The sequence below is a fragment of the Notamacropus eugenii genome, chromosome 5 (genome assembly GCF_028372415.1).
Source record: "Notamacropus eugenii isolate mMacEug1 chromosome 5, mMacEug1.pri_v2, whole genome shotgun sequence".
In the NCBI taxonomy this organism is placed as follows: domain Eukaryota; kingdom Metazoa; phylum Chordata; class Mammalia; order Diprotodontia; family Macropodidae; genus Notamacropus; species Notamacropus eugenii.
The window spans coordinates 55,865,788-55,878,587 of NC_092876.1; the positions used below are offsets into that span (position 1 = coordinate 55,865,788).

The 12,800-nt window shown below is 40.9% G+C and overlaps 1 protein-coding gene across 5 annotated transcripts in view; it reads right to left on the reverse strand.

Moving 5' to 3' along the window:
• The window catches only part of FBXO42 (F-box protein 42), a 103,031-nt gene that overhangs the window by 37,207 nt on the left and 53,024 nt on the right, over positions 1-12,800 (reverse strand). For 4 of the 5 annotated variants that reach the window (XM_072609021.1, XM_072609023.1, XM_072609022.1 and 1 more), the window contains exon 4: positions 3,385-3,519. The exons of the other annotated variant lie outside the window; for it this stretch is intronic. In XM_072609021.1, the coding sequence (XP_072465122.1) occupies positions 3,385-3,519 (135 nt within the window). The remainder of the gene's footprint in view (positions 1-3,384; positions 3,520-12,800) is intronic. 5 annotated transcript variants of the gene reach the window in all.

The window sequence follows — 12,800 nt, forward strand, 5'->3', positions numbered from 1 at the left end:
AAGTTAAAGCTATTTGCCCCCCATCTCTCCTATCAGAATGTAAGATCCTTTATAGCAGTGACTGTGTTTTTGCCTTTCTTAGCCCCAGAATTAAGCAGTGCCTGGAAAAAATTAAACACTTAATGCTTGTTGACTAACTTTAAGAATTATGTGATAATGTGAAAATGTTTCTTTAGTGGAAAGGTGTTATACAATTGTACATTATATTTTAAATCTGTATTATCATCATTGATCTCATTCATACCTTTTTTGATGAAGTTCAGAAGAGTGAGGAGAAGCGACTTTATATTTATTGTTCTCTGAATGACTGCAGGGTTGGAAAAAATGACTGCTTTTGTACCTGAATAAGAATTTTGAGATGTAATCTCATCTTCTCTAGTCTCACTGAAAGCACTTTTGAGATAACTCCAGTAGAACAACAGGGATTAATTAAATCTTATCCTATTTCCACATGATACTGATCTCCTCTGCTAGATCTCTATGATTTGAAAACTTTTCATTCCATGTAGTTTGGAGATTATGAGTAATTGATATGTTATCAAAAACAAGTTTCTTAAATTTTTGTGGATCAATGTTACATCCAGGCAGTTGGGGCAATGCCTCTAATTCTGATGACTTTCCATTTCCAATAAAGTTTCTTTAATGAATTTTCAAAGATAGAACATGGTTTTTATTTGTAATATGGGAACTTATCAAGCATAGTGAACTACTGCTACATAATTTTAGCTATGAGATCATGTCTTTCTAGATATACAATAAATGCTAAATTTTTGCAACCTACAGTATGTTGTGTAAATTCCATAATTTTATTGCACAATCTGCATTAGTATGATCTCATTCTCATCTTTTTCAATGGAATTCTGCTAAGATTATTGCTATTATCTCATCATCCCTCTTGCTCTTTCACATACCCTGATGCTAAGTTAATCCCTTTCTCTGGGTTTCAAAGATTATCTGGACCAGCCTCTTCATTGGACAGAAAACGAAAATATGATCCTCTCCAGCTTTAACACCAGTGAATTTATGCGCTAATAAAGCAAATACCACTAAGGCCACGTAAGACTTGGTGATGTTAATGTCTTCACTAAGACTTTGTGTTTCCCATCAAAGAAGCCCACCCTTTGTTGAGCGAGTCAACTCCACTAAACAAACTCTGCTTTTGAAGACCATCTCCTGGCAAACATGGAGAAGACAGTGCACAAGTAAAACAGCACAAGAAGACTTGTGGGAGTCCCTTCCCCACCCTCAGTACCAAACCCAGTGAGTCACACTCACCACTGGCAGATCAACAACTACGTTTTGTTCAGAAAGAGTCACTGACGTCTCAGGTCGGAACTGATTTTGGTCAGCTCTCATGACAGCATGCAGAAACATTTCCTCAGGGAATCTTCCCATGGGATTGCTGCCTAAATGATATTCTCACAGGACTATCTTCTAACAGTGCTACTGATTAATAAAGAAGAAGAAATTTCAAAAGTTTATTTAGGGAACAGAGGGTCTAAAAGGAGATAAAGAGATGGAAGCAATCAAAGAGCTACAGGGAGGAAGAACAGGAAGAGAAGGAAGAAGGAAAAAAGGAAGGGAAAGAAGGAAGGAAAAGGAGAAAAGCAAATAAGCATTTATTATGCATCTACTACGTGTCAGGAACTGTGCTAAGGCTCTACAAGTATTACCTCATTTGATTCTCACAACAACCCTGGGAGGGAGGTGCTGTTAGGATCCCCATTTTACAGATGAGCAAACTAAGGCAGCCAGGGATCAAATGACTTGCCCGTCACATAGATAAGATCACTGTACTGGTTTTAAGGTGTTTTTAAAAGAATGTCTAGAAAAGGAGTCCCAACAGATTTTTTCTGAAGCGTCCCCTGACTGTGATCAAGAAGGCAGAAGTCACTGCTACATCTCTCTCCTCACTGTGTGCTGTTTAAGGTTGCAAACAGAAGGCGGGGAGGGCAAATGCGTTGTTTCTGTACCAGGATCTAATGATTCCCTGAATCTCTAAACTGTAGGCAAGAAAACACATGTCCCCCACTTAAATCTGCCACTACTGGCCAATCTTTCAACATCATCCATGCATTTAGTCCCCTAGACTCAAAACCCCAGGACTATCTTTGATTCTTCCTTCTCATTCACCTCCCACAGAACCATCCAATCAGTGACCAAGTTCTGTTGATTTTCCTTCCACAAGTGTTCAAATGCATCTCCATTCACACTACTATCACACTAGTTCAGGCTTTTGTCACCTCTCATCAGTCCTATATTAGGCTCCCTACCTCTAGTTTCTCTCCCCTGATCCATATAATTTTCCAAATAATGACTTTCATAATTCCCCTAACTGATCATAACACATCCCAGTTCAAAACCAAATGGCATCCAATACACTGCTACGTCAAAAAAAAAAAAAAAAAGATAATATGCATATTATCTACAAACTCCTTCCCTAACTTCCTTACCTAATAGTATCCTCAAATTTCCTAGAGTACTCTGTCTGAAATTCCCCTTTTTCCCTTTCACAAGCCCCCTTATATTAAATTTTCTCACATTTCTTTTTTATAGTAGTCAGAGTAGACTAGTAATAGGGGACAAAATGGACAAAGAGCTAGATTTTAGAGATAGAGGGCCTGGGTTTGAACCCCAACTCAATCACTAACTACTTATGCAGTGATTCGGGCAAGTCACTCAATCTCCCTGTGCCTTAGATCACTCATCTAAAAGAGGAGGGTGCACCAGATGCCCCTGTATTCCTGTGAGTCCTCTGGCTTCTTAAGAGAACGGACTGGGCCCTTTTCATACATGGTTTCCCAAAGCCTAACATAGTGCCTTGCATATAGGAGTCATCTGAGAGATGGTTAGTGAATTGAACAAAATATTCAAACGTCAAGCCAAGAGAGGGAAAAAAGATGGAGTCTTTCTGCCAGAACTCTGGCACAGAGGGGCTCTGGAGGCAAAAATATACCTGCTCTGAGATATTCCCACACTCAGGCTCTTAAAGAGAGACAAGCAGAGACAAGTCCCTCTACACTCCCCAAATATCTGGGCTAGTAACAACAAAAGATACTCAGAGATCTTAGCTCCGAGACAATAACACCTGTCAGCCAGCCAGGGTTCTCACGGTTCGGTGTCAGTTCTTATTTTAAGCCTAGCAAAAGCAGCATTACATACCTATAAGAGACCTTGAAAAAACAACAAGACTGTCTTCACAAAGCAGTCTAGAAATACTGGCAAAGCACCAGTGTTAAGGATAAAACTTTGAATTTATCAATACAAAGAACTCAGCAATCATTCTTTCCTTGACAAAGCTGCTTCTAAGGAAAAAACTCAACACACCAGAGTGCAGAAAGAGGTCCCAACGAGTGATACTAAAGTCACCGTGTCATCTCTCACCTGAAGCCAGAGGTCGGATCCACTCTTTGCTATTGAGATCAAGTCTCCAGAGGTCATTGAAGGCAGCATTGCAGCTGCTCTGGGTGCAGCCTCCAAAGACATACATGGACTGATTAGCATCATAGTAACAAGCACCTAGAATGAGAGAACAAAAGTAAGAAAACGCTGCTTCTCTCCTAAGCCCCACAAGCAGCCAGCCTGTGTGTGGTTCTAGATCTAATTTTGAAATTGCATCCAGAAAAAGAAAGCAAATGCCTTCCACTCTGTCTTTAGCTAGGGTACACATCTACACACAAAGTTTTTGGGGAAGTGGATCAAAAATCAGAAAGCATCTCCAGCTCAGGGACTCATGTTATCCTGGCCAACGAATTCTAATGACTCTCTACTACTGAAAACTTGAGAGCTTCGCAAACACATCAGATTTGTTTAACTACCAAGCAAACCGGCATAGCAATTACTGAAACAGATAACCACTGCCACTGAGGGAGCATCAGAGCATAACATCAAAGATGTCAGTACTGACAGTAATGCTGAGGGCTATAACAATTTAATTTTTCAGAGTACCTTCCACAGGGCCAATGGCTTCCAAACAGAGCATTCCGTATGCACTTTTTGACTGGTCAGGAAACGGTACAAGATGAGAATTCTTGAACGTCAAAGTGGAAAGGACCAAAGACATCATCTAGTCCAATATCCTCATGTCAGAAATGAGGCGTATGAGCCAAGAGAAGAGGCAGGGCAAGGTGGTGAAAGGGAGATCTGAAATCCAAAGCTCCAAGACTGGGCCCCATGCTCTGACTTTCAATCAGCCACTTTCCCTTCTGGGAATTATCATCAACTACAACATTGTGGGAGTTAAGGCCAATGATAAAGTGGCGAGAGCACTGAACTTAGTCAGACCTGATTTCAATCCTCATTCTACCACCTCCTTCTTTTGTGACCTTTTGGTGCAAGTTTCTTGACATCTCTGGGCTGTGGGTGACTATTCTACAAAACGAAAGAGATAGACTAGATGGCTTCTGAGATCCCATCCAATCTAACTCTATAATCCTAGATGAAGATGACAGCACCATCTTCTTGAAAATCTTCCTTTGAAAAATATATGCACTGATCACTCAAATTATTAAGAGGGGGAACAAGTCTATTTTAAAATCAGCTCTGCAAGGCTGTCCCACATTCAGGCCATTCGAAAGAGCTTGGAAACTATGCATAGAGCAGTGTGACTAATGGCTAAAGACCAGGTGGTGGAAGATCCTAAGTCACCCTGGTCTGTTCACTAGGACTGACCAGAAAACCAATGGAGCCCAAAAACAATGGAGCTCTGCATCCCAGGTGTTCCACTAACTAGCTGAATGACCAAGAACTTTCTAAACCTATTTCCTCCTCTATTAAATGGGGCTAATAATGTCTGCATAAGAACAGCATGGCATAATGGAGAGAGGACCAAGAACACATGCCTTTGAGTCCTGTTTCTGAAACATACGGTCTGTGTAACCATAGACAAATTAACCTATTTTTAGTGGCAGTTTCTAAAAACTGTAAGGTACAGAGGGGGTTGCTAATCTAAAATATTGGAATAACTTCACAACTGGAGTTGCCCATGAGTAAAAGCACAGACCTGCAGCTGGAACCTTCTTGGAAAAAAAAAAAACATAAAAAACTTTGAACCCCACCGTCCAAAGAATTCATCAATAAGAAAATCAAAACATTTACAAGGGTACTTTTCTGTGACAGCAAAACACTGGAAACAAAGATAATAATCAATTAAAGAATGGTGCGTAACTGCTGTATGAGACACTAAGTGTTAGGGATACAGAGAAGTATGAGAGGATCACACAAACTGATGCAGAAAATAAAGAGTCCAGAAAGCAGCACACACGAAGACTGCCATGTAAATGGAAAGAATGATCACATACACACACCAAAAAATAAAAAAGGAATGACAAAAGACTATAAGAATAAACGCAGTTTAAAGGACAAGGCATGAGAAGATGCTCCCAACCTGCACCTCGTGGAGGGGAGAAGTCCCCAAGCATTACACATTACATATGATTTCATACTTTTTCAAAGTATTAATTGGTTGTACTGACTTCTTCCCCATTTTTTGTCTTTAAACAATGACTATTTGTTACACAAGATGGCTCTCTGGATAGCTATAATGATGTGAAAAATAAATGACATCAACAGTCATTTATATTTTTAAAAAATCTACTACCTTCTTCACAGTTACACTTCATAAATATTAATGTACTACAGAAATGAGAACTCTTTATTTTTTTTTACCAATGAAAAGTAAAAAAAAAAAGTCTTTATGGCAGATGTTAAGGCCCCATCTATAACTATAAACTACACATAACAAAAAAGAGGAAATAGCCCAGGGAAGGATTACACTCCTACTAAGCAGAAGGAAAGAAATTTTGGCCCTCATCAGTTAATAAGTATGGGAATAAAGCTTTGTAGCTACTTTCTCACTAGAAGGGTTCATTTATTCATTATCATTTGGAATGTATACTTCAGGGCTACATGCAAACTCTTAGATCTCAAGAAGAGCATAAGGCATAAACCCCTTTCTTTCTTCTTATACATACATACATACATACACACACACACACACACACACACACACACACACACACACACACACGGAAATAAAAACTGTGGTATGTAGCTAGGTCAAGTCAGGGGGTCAAGGGTCAAATAAAAGGAATGGGGGAAGGGAAGAAACCAGGAGACTCAATGGGCTAGTACTTCGGCTTCAATGACCAGAAAGAAATCCTCTTTGGACAGAATTTGTTTAACAAGTCATTGCTTCTAAGACTTATTTGGAACTCTAGCACCATTTATTCAACTTTTGAAAAGGAAAAAGCATTCTATTGATTTTTACTTACCACATGCCAGCACCATAATTCTTTACTTACATGAATGACCCTTTCTAACTCAACCAATCCACTAAATCCCTTCAGTAATTCTTAAACTAGTAAGGCAACTAGTAAGATAAATTAAAGGCAATAAAACACAGCGTGTTTAGTCACATACACAAGAACTTCACTCAGTTAAAACCTTTACCAGTTGAGAAGACTCCTACTGTCTGGCCTGTAGCTTGTCAGGCAGATCCACTATAATTTAAGGGCCATTAGGCTCTTCAAGGGATTTAGGTGTAAAGCATTATCTGGTCATCCACAAGTCCTTTTCTTGGTGACTTTTCACTTCAGCTCCAGACTTGATCCATCTTCTAGTTATCTGACCCCCAGCTGCCTATGGGGCATCTCAGACAACCTAAAGTGAACAGGTCATCTCCCCCCAAAGCTGTTTCTTCCTTTGGACCTATTTCTCCCTAGAGCACCCTCACTCACTCAGTTTTCTAGCCTAGTAACCTGGGAGGTCACTTTCCTCTCATTTCATATCTAGTTTGTTGTTGTTGTTTGGTCATTTTCAGTCATGTCTGACTCTTCATGGTCCCATTTGGGGTTTTCTTGGCAAAGACACTGGAGTGCTTTGCCATTTCCTTCTCCAGGAAGGAAATTTTACACATGAGAAAACTGAGACAAACAAGGTGAAGTGACTTTCCCAGGGTCACAGAACTAGTCTAAGGCCAGATTTGAACTCATGAAGATGAGTCTTCCTAATCCCAGATCCAATGCTCTATCTACTGTGCCACCTATTTGCCCCTAATATCTAGTTACCAGGTACTACAGAAGAACGAATGAATGAACATTTCCTAAGCACTTACTATGTGCCAAGCATAGTGCTAAGCTACTGAATACAAACACAAATGTGAAAACACTTCCTCAGGAAGTTTAAATTCTAGTTTGTTATGATTTATTATATTTTAATTTATATTCCAATGAGGGAGACAACCACATATAGGGGATGGTCAGGGATGGGAGTTTTGGGTTAGAAAACTACAAGGATGATTAATGCATTCATGAACAGTAGAATGACATACCCTTTTCTGGGAGCAATGGGAGGGAGGGCAGGGGGTAGGAAAGTAAAGTGAAGAATGGCTGGAGCAGCCGGATAAAACAGACATGAGGCACTCACCACTAGGACCTAAGGAAACCCAGAGTATGAATGCCAGAACTGAAAAGATTCAAGTCTCTAGGATACTTTGGTTCCAGCAGCAAAACAGGAGGAGAGAAAAAGGTAGGGATTTCCATAACATCTTGAGTGCCCTTCCATTCCACTCTACTCCCCTCTAACACACAACCTTTGTTACCATAAGAATGGACTACTAAGACCAGGTCTTTCCCACCTCTACTCTTTTTTCTCCAATAAGAGGTCACCTCTCCCAACTTGCCCACCTCATCTAGCTGCTGTAAGCAAAAGCAAAGTAGATTTCTTGTTATCATTTCTTCAAATCCAGTTTCCAGGATCCATGGCCAAAACAACCTCTTGTTCCCAGGTATTCTGCACCACTGTAACACATCAGGTGCTAAGTTTCAGCACTGTGCAAGTGAGCTCTCATGCCTTTGTGTGCTGAGCGAAATCAGGTACCAAGTAAAACTGTATATACAGTGAGCGTTGAGAAAAAATTGAGTAAGAAGAAGAAAATCGGCGGCGGCAGCAGCAGAAGCAGGAACTTGCAGGGGAGAGGAGACCTCTGGCAGCAGGGAAGGAGACCTCTCATAGATAAAGAGTGAATCTGCGCTAGCAACCTTCCTAGCAGGAAGATCTTCGCAGACTAAAGGAAAGTATAGGGTTATAGACTGAGATAATTATCGGCTGTTTCTCAGTCATTGTGTTATTTTTTGTAGCTAAAGGTCCTGGTTGGTTGGTGTCCTTCATTCTCAAAGGGAACCAAAATGACATCACTATGATTAAGTCACGTTTCAATGTGTCCAACTGTGGCTCATCAGAGCAATATGAGATCAGAATGCTCTACCATGGATCAGGCACATATAGTGCATGTGAACATTCGGGGTGGCTACTCTAAATTTGTACACCCTGCGTTTTCTTTGAGCTGTTTCAATCCTGCTTTAGCAAAGCACATACAGCACAGCACCATCTCTGATTGTGGGTATGCCATGCTGAGTGGTCCTGTGCCAGTGTCTCCCATGCCACATAATCAATCCCAAAGTTCTTGAGAGAAACCTTGTGAGTGTCCTTGTATCACTTCTTCTGACCATCATGTGATCGTTTGCCCTGTTTGAGTTCTCCATAAAATAATCTTTTTGGCAAGCACACATTTTGCATTCGAACAACGTGGCCAGACCATCAGAGTTGCGCTCTCTGAAGCACAGTTTGAGTGCTTGGTAGTTTAGTTCAAGTAAGGACTTCAGTATCTGGTACTTTATCCTGCCAGGTGATCTTCAGAATCTTCCTAAGATAGTTCAAATGGAAGTGATTCAGTTTCATGGCATGGCACTGGTAGACTGTCCAGGTTTCACAGGCATACAACAATGAGGTCAGCACAACAGCTCTGTAGGCCTTCAGTCTGGTAGTCAGTCTAATACCTCTTCTTTCCCATACTTTTCTTCAGAGCCTCCCAAAGAGTGAGCTAGCTCTGGCAGGCAAGCCTATGTCAATCTTATTATCAATGTGTATCAACCCACTACCAAGGTTAAGTGAACTTATCCACAGCATTCAAAACTTCTCTATTAGCTGTAACTGATGGTTCCACATGTTGAAGATGTGGTGCTGGCTGATGGAGCACTTGTGTTTTCTTGATGTTAACTATTAGGCCAAAATACGCACAAGCAGCTAAAGCTCTTACAGAGATGACAAAAAAGCCAGAGGGGAAGTTTCTTCTGAACTTCTCAGAGCCAAGGCTATGGCCAGAGGCAGAGACTGAGTGGAATAGCTCCGCCCCAAATTGTGCCAAAGGGATGCGGGCCCTGGAAATTTGCTGTTCTCAAAGACCCACAGGACTTGGAAGCTGGGGCTGAAGCAGTGTCAGGACTTGGCCTCTGGCTCATTTGAGCATGTACACACCTGAGAACGTCAGATGGGAGCCTGTAACAGCAGCTTGGAAAGGACACACTCCCAAAAAGACTTTTAGGATTTGGACACTCTCTATTTCGACTGAGGGGTCTGTAACCTACTGTGACCTAGGGGTGGAATGTGTTGTATTCTCGGTTACTCTGGGGATGTGTTGTGCTAGGGAAGATGCTGGTCTGGGATCCCCTGGTTGTATTAACAAGTATTTTGGGATACACTGAATGATAAGTTTTGTTTAAGGCCATGTAGCCACCTGGTAATAAGTTGTTACATGATTATAAACTGTGAATGCTTTAGTTTCTTAAATAAGATTTAGTTTTGAATAGAGTAGTTATTATACCTTGCAATTGGACCCTTAAAATATCACAGAACCAGCCCTCAAATGTGCTGTGTTGCTTGGTATTACAGCTGCTGACAGAAGAATCTTGATTACGCATACATATATTTATGTCATTCTTCTGTTCAATATTCTTCAGTGGCACCCTCCTGAGAAAAGTTTATAGTCCTGTGCCGAGCATTCAGGTCCTTCTGCAATCTGGTGGTGCTACCCTACATTTCCAGCCTTATCTCACACACCAACCAAACTGTCCCTGAATGTGTATCGTAGTCTCCCCATCTAACCAGGCTGTAAGCTCCACAAAGATGGGGCTTGGCTCTGCTTGAACACCTAGTCCAAAACAACCTGAATACAGTAGACCTTTAATAAATGTTTAATGAATGAAGAATGACTGTAAAGAATTAAAGTCCTGGTAGTTCTTCTACTCATGATATAATTATTAATAATTAGTAGTAGTAATGAAGTTAGAAAACACTGATCCAATTAAAAGGATACTTCTTGGATGGATATATTTCAATCTCTACTAACAGGACTAGGCTCCTTAGTGGCTTGAATCTAGACCTTTATAAAAGTAACTAAGCCTCACAATAAGATAAGATCACTTTAACTCAGACCAATTAGTACCTTGAACAAAGGGCACTCATTTTCCCATGGTAATTCTAGTGGAATTTGAAATCGCTCTCCCAAAGGGCCTAGCAGTCTTTTCACAGCCTGTGAAACTTTAAGCAGCATCTCCAACATCACAACATTTTGCACAAACTCCTAACTTTTCAAATTAAAAAATTTTTCATCTTTTGCCTCCTTTCTCACCTCAAAGATCAACTCTTAGCCTAATACTTCCTTCAAACAGCAAAGAAAGTACAGACTTTATTTTTCCAAGAGGTGGCAAACATTCTTCTCTATTTGGATTGAAAACTCGGCCAGGCAGCCAGGCCTGGCCAGGTCCCATGACGTCCTTACAGCATGTATTTTTAATCCTATACGAAAATAAAGCAACCAGCATTTTCCTGACTCTCTTTAAGCAAACAACAGTTTCTGAAAGAGGAAAGCACAGCCCAATGAATGTGAAAACTAAGAGAACTGAAGTAACGAGTTTCATATACTGCACTTTCAATGACCAGCAGCCATCCATCAAGAAAGTTAAAAGAAGATAATCATTTAAAACAGCTATGTTTAGACTTTAAATATAACAGGAGAATCTGATAACCGTCAATAACAAGCTTGACTATTTTTAAGAAATAAGTAAATATTAATAGCATTGTACTTCTTTAAAAAAACCACACAACAACCTAGCATCCTACTTGTAGGAGGAAAAAGGCCTGCAAAATTTAAGTAAGTCTTCCTAACAATCTCAGTGCTAAAATCATCCTGTACTGACTTATCAAAATATAAAGTTTGGAGGGGAGGAGCCAAGATGGTGGAATAGAAGATTCACATACGCTAGCTCCAAACCCACAGCCCATAAAATATCTGTAAAGAAGAACTCCTAACAAATTCTGGAGCAGCAGAAGCCACAGAACAACGGAGCAGAGGAGATTTCTGTTTCAGAGAACCCTGAAAAATCCACAAAAGGTCTGTGGCGCCCTGGACCCAGAGCAGAGCCCAGCCCTGCCTTGGCCGCGTGGCACCGAGAGGTGCAGATCCGAGTGGGCTTCAGGGACAGAATCTCCAGCAGCCGCGCAGGTCCCTCCACCCACAGGCGCCAGGGGTGAGTAAGAGAGTCTTTTTGGCTTGCCGGGAGGGGAATGGGGTGTCTCCATAACTCAGGCCCCCTCGGGAGGCAGCAGCAGAGGCGGCAGCAGACAAGGGCTCCCCAAGCAGGCAGGAGCTAGGATCCATTTTTGAAGGTCTCTGCATAAACCCCCTGAGGCGGCCCTGACCTGACCTGAGCACCTGAACTTAATCTCACACTGAATAGCAGCCCTGCCCCCGCCCAAAGCCCTGAGGCTAGGAAACAGCATTTGAATCTCAGACCCCAAGTGCTGGCTGGGCGGATCTGGAGGCAAAGTGGGTGTGAAGAGGATATTCAGAAGTCAAGTCACTGGCTGGGAAAATGCCCAGAAAAAGGGAAAAAAAATAAGACTATAGAAGGTTACTTTCTTGGTGAACAGGTATTTCCTCCCTTCCTTTCTGATGAGGAAGAACAATGCTTACCATCAGGGAAAGACATAGAAATCAAGGCTTCTGTGTCCCAGACCACCCAATGGGCTCAGGCCATGGAAGAGCTCAAAAAGGATTTTGAAAATCAAGTTAGAGAGGTGGAGGAAAAACTGGGAAGAGAAATGAGAGAGATGCAAGTAAAGTATGAAAAGCAGGTCAACACCTTGCTAAAGGAGACCCCAAAAAATGCTGAAGAAAATAACACCTTTAAAAATAGGCTAACTCAAGTGGCAAAAGAGGTTCAAAACGCCAATGAGGAGAAGAATGCTTTCAAAAGCAGAATTAACCAAATGGAAAAGGAGGTTCAAAAGCTCACTGAAGAAAATAGTTCTTTAAAAATTAGAATGGAACAGATGCAGGCTAATGACTTTATGAGAAACCAAGAAATCACAAAACAAAACCAAAAGAATGAAAAAATGGAAGATAATGTGAAATATCTCATTGGAAAAACAACTGACCTGGAAAATGGATCCAGGAGAGAACATTTAAAAATTATGGGTCTACCTGAAAGCCACGATCAAAAAAAAAGCCTAGACATCATCTTTCATGAAATTATCAAGGAAAACTGCCCTGATATTCTAGAACCAGAGGGCAAAATAAATATTGAAAGAATCCACAGATCCCCTCCTGAAAGAGATCCAAAAAGAGAAACTCCTAGGAACATTGTAGCCAAATTCCACAGTTCCCAGGTCAAGGAGAAAATATTGCAAGCAGCTAGAAAGACACAATTCAAGTATTGTGGAAATACAATCAGGATAACACAAGATCTAGCAGCTTCTACATTAAGGGATCGAAGGGCATGGAATAGGATATTCCAGAGGTCAAAGGAACTAGGACTAAAACCAAGAATCACCTACCCAGCAAAACTGAGTATAATATTTCAGGGGAAAAAATGGTCTTTCAATGAAATAGAGGACTTTCAAGCATTCTTGATGAAAAGACCAGAACTGAAAAGAAAATCTGACTTTCTAACACAAGAATG